At 43.6% G+C, this 14,757-nt stretch overlaps 1 protein-coding gene across 2 annotated transcripts in view; it reads left to right on the top strand.

The window, feature by feature from the left end:
* Positions 1-6,025, top strand: part of LETM1 (leucine zipper and EF-hand containing transmembrane protein 1) — a 51,172-nt gene extending 45,147 nt beyond the window's left edge. Inside the window, exons 13-14 of one of the 2 annotated variants that reach the window (XM_075856990.1) lie at positions 340-478; positions 1,498-6,025. In XM_075856990.1, the coding sequence (XP_075713105.1) occupies positions 340-478; positions 1,498-1,650 (292 nt within the window). In that variant the 3' untranslated portion in view covers positions 1,651-6,025. Of the gene's footprint in view, positions 1-321; positions 479-1,497 lie in introns of both variants that reach the window. The other variant, XM_075856981.1, reaches the window with a different exon arrangement.
* The last annotated feature ends 8,732 nt before the right edge of the window (positions 6,026-14,757 follow it).

Genomic DNA, 14,757 nt, shown 5'->3' with positions numbered 1-14,757 from the left:
GTCGCTTGCTCCACAGAAAAGTCTGACCATGGCAGGAGATTGCTTCTTTGGAGATGCCAGTTGGTGGCTTTTCTGTTTTTTGCCATCTGTCTTTGTGTGTTTTTATTTTATCCACCTGTTTTCACCTTTTTAGTTTTGTATCCAGGTCCATAATTTGTGTGTGTTTTTTGATTTGTTGCGACCATGCAACCACTTCCAGATCTTATGTGAGCGGCAATCATCCGAGGTCCCCGGCTTAATTGCCAATCCCTGCTTCCCTTTGCCCCTTTTATCTCGCTCGCACTTTTCTCTTCTTTTAATGGCTATGTTTGCTGTACACAGATTGTATTTCGCCTTTAGGGAGAATCTCGTCAGCATTAATGAACTCATCAACATCATGAGGCACATACAGAAAATCCCCGAGCAAAAACTGCTGAGAATAGCTGAGGCCCTGGATGAGAACCGGGACGGAAAGATCGACCTAGATGACGTGGCGAAGGTATGTGAAGCGGCCTGTATCTGTATAATAAAGGAGTTGTCCTGGTTAGAAAACCCAATTTTATATACCTTATTATGGAACTCTTAGTTCATTATGTGGGGTCGTCTGTTCAGGATCCTCGTATTTTGGTGTCTTTTGCTCTGGGGGACTTGTCCTGTCCGGCATTATACAGACAACCTATTGACATGTATGGGTAATGTGTTATACTCCATTTCCCCTGGGGTGGCACTGCAGGGAAATTGAACATTTGCTGCCAGGTTTCTCCAAAGATTAAAACTGATCGCAGTGATCAGCTTATTGTCAAGGTAACCTCCTAACAAGTAGGGATTGGATTGTCTAAAGCGGAGAACCCCTATAAGAGAAGTTGTACTGTATTTTGAACCTTTTTAAGAGGATCTGTTAACTCTCCTGACACATCTGTTTAATAAAAGCATCCGTAAAATATCACTGCTGGAGCATCTTTTATTAGAATTGTGCATTGTGATGTACCTTCATTGCTCCTCCTGGAAATCTAGGAATAAATGAATAACTGGGTGTTGGCATTCCCTTTGTCAATGAAACGTGGCCATACTTCATACCACTGACCAATCGGTACTGACAGCGGCAGATTATGTCCTACTGACAAGGTGATTGGTAACAGAGTTGTCAAGTTATGTCAATTTCCAGGAGGAATAACAGAGGAACAACACAATGCAGAGCTCTAAAAAAATATATTATGGGGCATACAAGTATTTACTAAAAATCGACCTGTTGGGAGAGGTGACAGATCCTCAATGTAGCTCATGCTCTCTCTGTTGCATTGCATTGTAGGTGATGTAGTGTGTTCTACATCACACTACCGATTTAAATGTCTGTTGTTCAGTTCAAACTACGGTCAGTGACTGCTTAGTCATAAATGGCTGATACCAGAGAACAATAGATTGTTAATCTGCCCAGAAATGGTAGATACAATAGGCTTTTATGAGTAATTGTTGTATTCACACACTTGTACAAAGGACTTTTCCTCTTTCTGTCCTCAGGTAGTGGAGCTGATCGACAAGGAGGACATCGACATCTCCACCAGCCAGGTTGCCGAGATCATGGAACTTCTGCAGAAGGAAGAAAAACTGGTGGTGAAAGAGAAAGCAAAAGAAAAAGCGGAGAAGGAGCAGGTGGCCGAAGTGCAGAACTAGAGGAAGTCCCTGCCCCCGATACATATCCTATATACTGCGCATCCCGTAGATTGTTCACGCCGCTGCTACCGTCTTTCTGTTGCTTTTGAGGGATTTCATTGCCAAGTGACCTATTACGCGCGCTTTTACGTGGGGTGAAATAAAGGCTTCGTGTCGTCATTTACCACCATTCCACCGGCATCCGGCTTTTTACCACTTTTTATTTTATATTTAACCTTCAACATCCAGTGCAATTATTTCTGAAAAAAATCTTCTCGCACAAGTGTCATTTTTTTATTTTTATTACAGGGGTTGTCGACTTTCAGCCTCATTCTGACCGTAGAGCCATAGTAAACCACCTAGTGCCCAGGATGTGCCCTGCACTGGCACAGCCCTATCACATGCCTACCAACACTGCCCCGCCAACCAGGCCACATTGTCATAAAAATATACCCGGTTGGGGGCATTTCCGGGTGGAACTTAAATGTTGGAAGATGAGCGATCAACTAGGACCTTTTAAGGGGATATTACAAAACTGAATGTCCCCTATGTAGGTAGAGAAGTACTCGGGCCATGGAGAATAGGGTAATAAGCTTTGTTTTGGTAGTGTGCCTATATACCGGTGGGTTATGGTTGTATCCGGGCGTAATGTATAGGGAATATAGAAAAAAAATAATACATCAGTAAAATCCTATATGGGCTGGTTAGATGCCCATGTAGTGTCCATAGGGAATATAGAGGAACTCTCACATCCGTATAGTCCTATGTAAACTGGGGAGATACCTATTCAGTCCCATAGGGAATATAAAAGGACCACCGCTTCAGTATAGTCCTATATACATAGGGAGGTACCTGTATATGAAAAAAAATCCTAGAACCTCTGCACCCGTGCTATACTATATAGGTTCTTGGTACCGGTGCAGGATTCATAGGGGAGTATGGGACAATCGCTGCACTGGTAGTTTTATGTAGGTACAGAGGTATTTATATAGAATCTATAGGGAATCCATAAGAACCAATGCCTCAGTACAGCACTCCGTAAGGAACGCATCCATGGGGTGCCGGGCTCTTTACCATGGCCGTAAGGACAGGATCGGCTGGAAGATACATTTCCTTTTCTCTAGTCCCTCCATCTTGGTTTCGCTTCTGGGGGTTTTGCAGAACCTTGAAGTAAATAAAGCTGCTTTTCTGCGAGTTTCCCCAAATCCTAAACCTCGAAACAGGTTTTTCACTATTGCCGCTATTGGTTATGCGCCATCTATTCCCTATGTAGTGACAGACCGACCTGTATACGTACGATGGAGTAGCGTGACCGAGCGGCCATAGTGAAGACGTCCGAGTATTCTGAACAGCGTTGGCTGATTTGACTGTTTTGTTGTATATTGGCCTTTTTTTTTTTTTTTTTTTTTTTTTTTTTAAACCTTAATTTAAATCGGCGCGGCTGCCTGACGGGGCAGAGAATGTATTATCGTGTGTGTTTTTTTTTTTGCCTTTATTCAGAGTCAATGAAGATTCCTCCTATTTATTTCAGGCACAGCCTGCGGTGCTTTGTGAGTTAAACGCCAGGAATGTATTTTTTTATTTTTATGCATTTTAATATCACAGCACTCGAATCTTCATGCAGTCAATGGTGGATATTGTATCCGATACTTTTATATTAAGAATATGGATCTGCTATGACTTTAAAGTTTCTGTTTTTTGATTGTAAATTAAATAAAAAATGGCGACGTATAGGACAGACATGGAGTGTAAGACGTAGATGACGGCGCTCCAGGTTTTCCGAATTCTCTTACTGCTGCTTTGCTAATAAAACAATGTCTGTAAAAATCTCCATACCAATGTTCACTGTGTATATTGTTATTTTATAGAACTTCCCATGACCGGACCTATATATATATATATATATATATTGACTACCTAAGCGGCCATTTTTTTTTTAAAGGGTTGCCCTATTAATACAACCCCTGTTAATATGCCCTATTAAACCATAGACTCCTCTCCACTACGTTTGCCCTTTCATTTGAATGGGCATCCTGTAATACCACATTTCTCCTGTAGTGGCTGCTGCAGTGAAATGTATGGCTGCCTCATCACTAGCAGGTCCTTCATTGGGGAAGGGGTTATATAAATTCCTATTAAACTCATTTAAAGGGACATTGCCTCATTACAGCACCCATTTAAATTAAGACATCAGTACCAAGCCCTGAATTATAGCTGATCTAGATGACACGTTGGCACCCACTAAATGGCCTTTGAATTGACCACAACCCTCGGATTCCTAAGAAACAGGGCATCATCTTGTTTATTAGGAGTCAGTGCTGCAGGGAAGTGTCATATGACCGCCTCTCAGCTCTGCTTAAATGGGTTGTCCAGGATTAGAAAGAAAGGATTTCATATTTTTTCCAGAAACAGCGCCATGCTTGTACATGGGTGGTGTTTGGTATTGCAGCTCAGTCATGTGAATAATTCTAAGCTGCAATACCAAACACAGCCAGGGCCAATTGTGGTGCTGTTTCTGTAAAATAATTAAATTATTGTTTTCTATTACTGATCAACCCCTTTAATTGAGCAGGCGTATTATAGGGGGAGGCACATACATAAATCTATTTTCAAGCCTCTTGAGGAGCCAATTTAGTGGGTACAGTTGCATTTGTGCACCATTATTGGGGCTGATCTCCAGCACTGAGAACCTCCACATTTATGTGATGGTTGGTGAGAGACCCTCTAAGGCAGTGGTCTAGAAGCTTGGCCGGTGTAAGAGGCCTTTAGTCTCCCATACATTACTACTTTGGGGTTTTCATTGATTTCTATCCGTCAGATGTATGATTAGTCCAATATCAGAGTCTGGTATGAAGGTCAAGTATCGGGGTCAGGTATAGGGTTGGTTATTAGTCCTACAACTAAAATTACTCTATGATATCAAAGGATGACCTATTATGGACACCATACACCGGAATTATGTATCTTTTGGTTCCTTTGTAATGGACATCCAGTATCGCTTGCTCCGGTCGTTCCTTCGGTTGTACCACTCGACCGCAACTCTGACTCTAAAACGTACATAGTCTTTGGTGTGGACCGAAGGTCAGTATCTCTATGCAAGCCTATAAGATGCACATTGAGAATCTCATAGGCTCGCATAGTCGTTGTACCATTTTGACAGTCGGGGTTGCGGTCACGTAGTACAACTGAATGAGTGAACGACTAATTCAAGAAGAAAGCAATAGCTACAAACCAAAAGATAAAAAAACAATTCTAAGAGTGCTTCTTTAAGGAATTCTCTTGACAAGTTTAAGAGGGTTTCAGACATTTAACTAAGCATTGTGGCCCCCTTTGTTATTAGAATTTAAATGTACCAGCTCAGGGGCCCCCACCAATGTTATTTTCTGAATAAAAGGAAAGTCCAACTTTGCAACCATTTTTTTTTTTTTTTAATGGTTCCAATGCATTATTGTGTCTACTGCTCTTACGCAGATCTATGTTTCCGTGGTAACAGACTGCAAACAAACCCTGTGTAGTCTGATTCTGCAGTCATACTTCCACCTGTCCCCTAATTCTTACTCCATTAAATTTAGTTGGTTTAGTAAGAAAGTAAATGGCAATATGACTGCAGGTTCAGACTACGAAGAGTGTCATTGCAGTCTGTAACCATGGAGACACTTAGGTCTGCATAGAAGCTGTAGACCCAAAACGTAAATTGTTTAATAAAGACGATTTGCAAAGTTGCTTCATTTTTTTTTATATTTTAGATCCATTAGAACAATAATAAAGTGGAACTTTCCCTTTAACCCTAGTGTAATCTCCCGCAATGGAAGTTCTGTAAAATAAATGTTTTAACATGTCGTGCTAATCTTTAAAAATACATGAAATTCAATAATCTATGTTCTTTTGCAGTTAATGTAATGATTTTTACTGACAATGAGGCCAGTTATAGCCTAGATTTGGAGCTGAATGTTTTTTTTTTTTTTGTGGATTAATTGAACTAATTTGTATATGTATGTAGGAATATATAATATTACAGTCCTACATGTGTTGGATAACTCACGCTTGTCCTCCGGTACCTAATCTAGTTCCATTCAGGTAAATAAATCAGTGGTCTGCAATCTGTGCCGATCATGTATGAATAGGTCCAGGATTAAGGGTGATGAGGGCCCCCGAGATGATCGGGGCCGCTCAATATCCCACAGATTTTTTTAAAATTTCCAACAACTATGTGTGTCCCTCGGGACAGGCGTGATTTACCATTGATATAGAAGCGGATTGGAATCTTCTGCACTCCAAAAACATCCACCGACCAGATAACTTTACGTGCACTGTTGTCATTCAACTTTTTGTATAATGAGATTTAATTCCAGAAACCTTGTGGTGTAGAATTTTAAATAAATCTGTTTGCCTTTCACCCATTGATTTTGTTTTTGTTTTTTTTGTTTTTTTTTTTTCATTCATAATTTAAAAGTGACATTGCACATCTCATATTGCCAATGCCGTCAGTATATTTAATTTTTTTTAAGTAGTTTTAACTGTTCTGCAGAGTATAACAAATCGTCCTATTTCCAACAGGAAACCGTCAACAAGCTGCTGTTGATGGACCTGTCATTCTCCTATGTCTCCTGTTTATAGACTTCGGTATGCAGCTATAAGTGGATCGTTGGTCTGGATGGTTTATTATCCTTTTAATGACCCTGCAGCCCTCATTAACACATGAATACCCAATGACTGCATTATCAGAGTTCTATGAGCCGGATCGGAGAGCCACTATGGCGGACACAAGGCACCCATGTAGAACATGGATGGCTATTTTTCTGAATGGCTGCCTCGTAAAGCCACGTTTCTTCTGCAGTGGCTGCTACAGGGGAAATGTCTGACTGGTCAAGACTTTCCTTGGCAAAGTCGGCTGTTTGCCGGGGGTGTCTGGTACTGGTACTGCTGCCGTATCTGAGGAGACGACCCCTTTAATAAAATAAGCTGTCCTGAATTTTTGCACAAGTCATAATTAAAATAAAAATATATCCATAATAAGATTAAGAGCAGATAGCCTGCTTGTTGACGGTTTCCGTTGTAGAAATGAAAAAGCTTCAAACGCTGTAGATTGTATATTTGCTGAAAATGCAGCCGTGTATGATGTAAAGTGTAGTGTATGATATAAAGGGTCTTGAAGGGGTCCAGCTTGTAGTTAATGGCTTACACGGATCACATGAAAAAAAAAAACTCCCAAAATTAACTTTTATGTAACCTGTCAGGAGTATGAGCAGGTCTTGGGCTCAAATTGGTTACTAGTTTCAGAGATGGTGACACCGGAGCATCTATTCTCATTTATGTCTGTCAGTTGGGCCATTTAAAATACATATCGGTAGCGGGACTGACATGTTCTTGGGGTCCGTAGTGGTCCCAGATACTGCCCCCAACCCACCTACATAGTTTTCCTTGCACCAGTAACAACTGCACATCACAGGAACAAGTCTTCCTACTAAAAATTACAAAAACAAAGACGTTGAGATTTTACACCATTGTAATACAGCAACGTTTTGGGGTCCCTGCAATAACCAGACCCCCATCCCTACTGGCTGCAAAAGCATGTGATCGATAAAGGCCACCCGAAACGGGGTGTCAGTGCTGGAACGGGTGGACGTTTCAAAGCATGTGTGCCTGTTACTTTATTATTTTTCTGCTCCCAACAAAATTTGAAAACTCCTGGACAACCCCTTTAGGCTGAGTTCACACTGAGGGTATGTTCACACGGCCTATTTACGGACATATATCGGGCGTTTTTGCCCCGAATTACGCCCGAAAATAGCGCCTCAATAGCGCTGACAAACATCTGCCCATTGAAAGCAATGGGCAGACGTTTGTCTGTTCACACGAGGCGTATATTTACGCGCCGCTGTCAAATGACGGCGCGTAAATAGACGCCCGCGTAGAAGAAGTGACCTGTCACTTCTTTGGCCGTAATTGGAGCCGTTAGTCATTGACTCCAATGAATAGCAGCGCTAATTACGGCCGTAATTGACGCGGCGTTCAAGCGCCTGCACATGCCGGTACGGCTGAAATTACGGGGATGTTTTCAGGCTGAAACATCCCCGTAATTTCAGCCGTTACGGACCCCCGCCGTGTGAACATACCCTGAGTTTTTTTGCAGGCAGAAAATTTTCATCTGCATGTATGCCGTTTGCCGCGATGGGAGGTTAGAGGCGTAAACGCCCAAAGATAGGGCATATCGCTTCTTTTTACTGCAAGCGTTTTTTACCGCCCGCTGTAAAAAAAAAAAAAAATGTGTCTGCCTCCCATTGAAATCAACCATTTTTTTTAGTGCATTTTCCAGCCCGGTTTCCGCGTAAAAAAACCCTCTGTGTGAACAGGGCCTTAAAGTGTAGCTAAACGTTCGACAAACTTCTGACATGTCATAGTGACATCAGAAGTTTGTATTGATGGTGTCCGAGCACGGAGACCCCCACCAATCGCTAGAACGAAGCCGCTGAAGTGCTCGTGTGAGTGCTCGGCCACTTCGTGTCTGTTCGGCTTTTTCCGGAAAGCCCATGTATCGGTGTACGGACTCAATAGACTTTGTATTGAGCCCGTACACGATACATTTATTTCCGGAAAAAGCCGAACAGACACGAAGTGGCCGAGCACTCACACGAGCACTTCAGCGGCTTCGTTCTAGCGATTTGGTGGGGGTCTCCGTGCTCGGACCCCCACCAATACAAACTTCTGACATGTCACTATGACATGTCAGAAGTTTATCGAACGTTTAGCTACATTTTAAATCTCCGAAGCATTTAATGTTTTATCTTCTCTTTAAAGAAGTTGAACGCGTTGGACGATTCCTTTTTGCAGGGGCGTAACTAGGGGGGGGGGGGGGCAGGCGGGGCACTTGCCCCGGGCGCAGTTCAGAGGGGGGCGCCAGCGCGCCCTCCTCCTGCACTATAATTGTACCTGTGTCGCAGGGACACAGGTACAATTAGAAGCAATGAATGACCGGGCACGTTCCGTGCCCGGCCATTCAGCGCCTCTCCACGAATGAAGCAACTGGTACCTTTTGTACCATTGACTCTTCCGTTGATGAAAGGCGCTGACTGACTGGCAGGGAAAGTCATCCTGCCCAGCCACTCAGCGCCTTTCATAGACACCGCGTTCAACCCCCTGGAGACCTGCGCAGAAGAGAGCAGGTCTCCATGGCTGCCAGACGGCGTGGGAGCGGGAATAAGGTGAGTTGTTTTTTTTTTTTCTTTAAATTGTAATAGAAGTGTGTGGCTGTATCGGGGGGGGGGGGGGGTGTCTATCTACAGGGGGACTATATCTACAGGGCTGGGCTATATACAGGGGGACTATATCTACAGGGGGGCTATATACAGGGGGACTATATCTACGTGGGGGTGGGGGGGGTGTCTCTCTACAGGGGGACTATAGCTACAGGTCTGGGCTATATACAGGGGGACTATATCTACAGGGCTGGGCTATATACAGGGGGACTATATCTACAGGGGGGCTATATACAGGGGGACTATATCTACGTGGGGGTGGGGGGGGTGTCTCTCTACAGGGGGACTATATCTACAGGGCTGGGCTATATACAGGGGGACTATATCTACAGGGCTGGGCTATATACCGGGGGACTATATCTACAGGGGGGCTATATACATGGGGACTATATCTACAGGGCTGGGCTATATACAGGGGGACTATATCTACAGGGGGGCTATATACAGGGGGAATATATCTACAGGGCTGGGCTATATATATACAGGGGGACTATATCTACAGGGGGGCTATATACAGGGGGACTATATCTACAGGGGGCTATATACTGGAGTGGGCTGTCTATAGAGCACCATATACAGGGGTGGGCTACATAGTATATAGCCCTCTGTAGATATAGCCCACCCCTGTATATGGTGCTCCATAGATAGCCCACCCCAGTATATAGCCCCCTGTAGATATAGCCCCCCTGTAGATATATTCCCCGTGTATAGCGCACCCATGTGTATAGCCCCCCTCTGTATATATAGCCCACCCCTGTAGATATGGTCCCCCTGTAGATAGGCCACCCCTGTATATATAGTCCCCCTGTAGATATAGCCCACCCCTGTATATAGTCCCCCTGTATATAGTCCCCCTGTAGATAGTCCCCCTGTAGATATAGCCCACCCCTGTATGTAGTGCTCCACAGATAGCCCACCCTTGTATATAGTATATACAGGGGTGGGCTATCTGTGGAGCACTATATACAGGGGTGGACTATCTAGTGGAGCACTATATACAGGGGTGGACTATATGTACAATGGGGGCTATATACAGGGGTGGGCTATCTGTGAAACGCTATATACAGGGGTGGACTATATGTGGAGCACTATATACAGGGGTGGACTATATCTACAGGGGGGCTATATACATGATTGGGCTATCTGTAGAGCTCTATATACAGGAGTGGGCTATATCTACAGGGGGCTATAAACGGGTGGGCTATATCTACAGGGGGGCTATATGTAGAGCACTATAGGGGGAGTTATTTGTGGGACGCTATATACAGGGGTGGGCTATACGGGGGCACTATCTACAGGGGTCACGGTGTGTGTGGGACACGGTGTATGGTGCTATTATAATTAGAGGTGCAGTGTATGGCGCTATTATATTTAGGGTCGTAGTATGTGGTATAATGATAACTTTATATTTATTTATAGGTGCAGAAATGTTGGAAAAGTGAGAAGCTGAAGACATGCGAGCGGCAAACTGCAGAAATGGGCTGTGACCGGGAGAAGTCACCATAGAGGTCTGGACCGGATGGAGAGAAAGAACTAGAATCTGAGACGTCACCGGTGAGTCACTCAATGTAAATGTTTATTCTGCCGCTAATCAGCACTGTAGTCACTGTATGATCTGCAGCGAGATGATGGGTGGTAGGATTATGATAGGATTTATTTTTTGTGAAACGGCATCTCCCCGCATATCCTTATCATTGTTCGGGCTATGCTGGGAGCTGAGGTATTACGCCGTACATACCTATACGGCAGGGGTTGCACTAAATTGAGCTGTATTTGTTCTGGGGCTGCATATATGTACCGAGCTTGGTTCTGGTGTTGTGTATAGGACCATATTGCTTGTGAAATGTACAAATAATTTTATGCTCGCGTTACATAAAAATAAATGACACGTCGATTGGTAGAGAAAACAAACATGGCGAGGGGGAAGGAGATGTTGGGGGGGGGGGGGACTGAATCTTTGCCCCGGGTGCTGGAGAACCTAGCTACGCCTCTGCTTTTTGTTAGGGTTTCCAAATGATAAGCTTATTACAAGATGTCCTGCGGCAGGGACCCCCATCATTTAGCTGTAATATGTGGGGGAACCAGCAGCATGTATTCAAACCTCCTGCAGCGCCCTCACAGGTGAAATAAAGCATTACACAGTTCTCATTGAAATCAATGGGCTGTCTGTGCAATACAGGGACATGCTGGGTCCTCCAGATGAGAGACTTTTTGTAGCCGCTCTCTGCTTTGGATAATAGATGAGGGTCCTGAACTTAGGACCCCCCCTATCAAGTCTAAATTCCCTAATAAGGTGTTTGAAAAAGGGTTTTGTAAACCAGACAACTCTTTTAAGATCTTGTTTGAATATATATCTTTTAATATAATATTATGCTTACATTAGATTAGCCGCAGTGATCTGAATATAAAGCCGGGCTCTTGAGAAAACCCCTTGCACTTTTCAGAAGGCTTCTGACCTTGTGTGGATCCCAATGGTCGACGGTCATAAAATACAATCTATATCCTGCTGAATGATGACTGGAAGACCCAGAGTCTTAGAATTTCACTAGCCGCCCTGCCGTATAGTATCAGATTGCCCAACCTAAGGGAATCCAGACCCATATTATAATTACATTATCAAATTACTATTCAAAAATGTATGTAAATAGTCTTATTTAAACATATCTACCGTTTTGTTTTTACAGCTCCTATGCAGACCTATGTGTTTTCATGGTTACAGACTACAAATAAACCCTGTGTAGTCTGATTTTGCAGTCATACTCCCTAGCATCTCTCCCCAGACGTTTTTTAAGCTACTTGCGTCTTTTTACGGCCGTTTTTTGAGCTGTTTTTCTATAGAGTCAGTGAAAAACGGCTCAAGAAGTGACATGCACTTCTTTTTACGAGGCGTTTTTTTTTTTACGCGCACGTTTTTAAAAATGGCTGCGTAAAAAACGCCCTGTGGGTACGGAACAACATTTTTCCTGTTGAAATCAATAGGCAGATGTTTGTTGGCGTTCAGACCCTGTGTTTTTATCAGTTTTGCAGGGTGTTTACAGCCCGAAAAACTTCTGAAAATAGCACGTGTGAACATACCCTTAAAGGAAAACTCCAGTCATTGCATAATGTTACATTGTTGACCTTCTGTACAACATTAATGAGGACCATTATCTAGAGGATGAGGGAACGAAAAAAGAGGGAGAACGCATCACCACAAAAGAAAGAAAAGCAAATAGGGGCTTAGGGGTAAGAGATATGCTGGGGGCACAACACCCGCTTGCGCTTGTCAGAGTAGGAGACTGCAGCTAGGATTCCAGCCACACGGGCACCGTGTTATATTTGGTGTAGGAGGAGGTAGAATAAAAATACTTTTTGGAATACCCCAGCGCTGTCTCTTTGCAATCAGTCCCCGTAAGGCAGGAGGTAAATGCTATGTGTTTGTTCAAAAATAAGCTACGCGTTACGAGATCGGACCGACCTCTTCATCAGGCTAAAAAACATACAAGTTGCTGGAGAGACCGAGCAGGGTTAAAAAAAAAAAAAACGCCAAAAGGCAACATTGAGGTCAAAGGTTAAAACATGGTATAACGATAATGAGACCAATATCTGCATCTAGAAAACAGTAGAAGAATTGTAATGTCCACATTTCAAATCCTGATAGTACTGAGATAACGGGGGGGGGGGGGGGGGGAGGGAAAGAACGGACTTCTCATAATCATCAAGAATCATATAATCATCGTTATATCGTGTTTTAACCTTTGACCTCATTGCTGCCTTTTGGCGTATTTATTTTTTTTTTTTTTAAAGTTCTTTAAACCCTGCTGGGTCTCTCCAGCATCTCATATGTTTTTTTAGCCTGATGAAGAGGTCGGTCCGATCTCGTACTGCGTAGCTTATTTTTGAATAAACACATAGCATTTACCTCCTGCCTCACGGGGACTGATTGCTATAATCATTTGCATTAATGATGATCAGACTGGAAAATTGTAAAAACAAAGGAAATGTATCAACTGCTTATCTCCATTTATATCCCATGATGCATCATTTCTTGCTGTTATTTTCTAATTGTTTCCTATCCTGGGAGTAGATTTGTTGTCACATGGCTGTGTCCCCCTGCAAAATGATGCCTGGGATGGAAAGGAGAAAAATAGCCCAGGGGGTGGAGCCTGACACAAAATATGTGACCTGGAGATAATAAACTGCTACTGTGTAGAGACCATACTGTAACCGTGAATATGGGAGCATATATAAAAGCCGTGTGATGCACAATATTTCGTACTGACTGGCGGTGTCTTTTCTGTAAATTAATTAGATATATAGGTTTCCTTTTCTGTAAGGGTCTATATAGTGAACTACATTCTAATGTATAAATGACAACTTACGTCTTCTCTGTCGTGACCAGACGCTTTGCCTTTATCACTTTTCTGCCATTTTTAGCTGTTTTGTTATCAATCTGTTCTTTCAGCAGGTTAGGACTTATAATTATGATCTAGTTATAAAGGGACTTTAGGAGAGTGGAGGACAACGCTCTGCTGTTTTTACAGAAACAGCGCCACTCTCATTTCTAGGCTGTGCCTGGTATTGTAGCTCAGCCCCATTCAAGTGATAGGACTGAGTTGCTATATACCAGACACAGCCTTTAGACAATAGTGGTGCTGTTTCTGAAAAAGAAGCAGACCCATTTTTTTATTTTTTATCTTATCGATCTCTTTAATGTGTCTTTTTCATTGGTGTCTGTTTTCTGTATGAAGAATAAAGCTTAATAAATGAATGTATTGTAATTAGTAAGCCAGCCTGTGTCTGACTTTATTAATGCATCTTTTTATTAATACATCTCTCAAACTGGCTCTGAATAGATGCCTCGGGCAATATGTATGATTCTGTGTTTTTTCTTTAACATTATATTAATAGAAATTGACTGACATTTCCTGTTTTCTGCAGCTCATTTTTCAGCTTTGCTGTGTAGACTGGGAAAGAATAATCAGTCATTTCATTATCATTAGAGGCATTTAATGACAATTAGGGCCAGCCATTGGGGTGTGCGACCTGTGCCATTGCACAGAGCGCATCACTCCAGCAGGTGGAAGGGTGTTCTGCGCTGGCTCCCTTCCCCTGCTTGTTTCAGAAGCGCCCAGGCCCGGCGACTCAGCAGCCTCCTTTCCGCCCGGGCGATTCTTCACTCAGTGGCGTCGCTACCGATGTAGCAGCCATAGTGGCGACACCGGGATTGAGGGTGCTACAGTGGTAGAGACACCACTATAGTGGAGTAGGGAGGTATCTCCCTGCTCTGCTTTCTACTAGCACCGCTGTAGCTCCCTGAAGAAGCGGAATCCCTGTCTGGCCGGGGATTCCGCTCCTGGACGGAGCGCTTGATGTTTCTGTCCATATATGGACAGTCACATCTGGGGCAACTTCTGAAGCGGAATCCCCGTCTACAGCGTTGCCAACTCTGTGACTGGGGATTACACTCCAGGAGAAGCCAGTGACGTCACTGTCCATAAATGGAATCCCCGGTCACCGCATCGGCAACCGCTTCATGAGTTGCCCCTGATGTCACTGTCCATATATGGACAGAGACATCAAGCGGAGCCTAGTACAGGTGGGGAAACTCTACTAGGCTACAGGATCACGCCGACCTACGCCTACAGGGGGATTCCGCTCCTTCGGGGAGCTACAGTGATTCTTTCTACAGGAAGGGGGGTGCTATCTACAAGGGGGCTGTGGGCTGTGTGGCACTACCTCCAAGGGGGCTGTGTGGCACTACCTCCAAGTGGGCTGTGTGGCGCTACCTACAAGGGAGCTGTGTGGCACTATCTACAAGGGGCTTTGTGGCCCTACCTACAAGGAGAATCTGTGAGTTGGGGTCATATGGTCATTTTTCTGTGAGTGCTGG

Source organism: Rhinoderma darwinii, chromosome 1 (assembly GCF_050947455.1).
Source record: "Rhinoderma darwinii isolate aRhiDar2 chromosome 1, aRhiDar2.hap1, whole genome shotgun sequence".
Classification (NCBI taxonomy): Eukaryota; Metazoa; Chordata; class Amphibia; order Anura; family Rhinodermatidae; genus Rhinoderma; species Rhinoderma darwinii.
The sequence above is the reverse complement of the archived record's forward strand: the minus strand, read 5'-3'. Positions and strand labels throughout refer to the sequence as shown.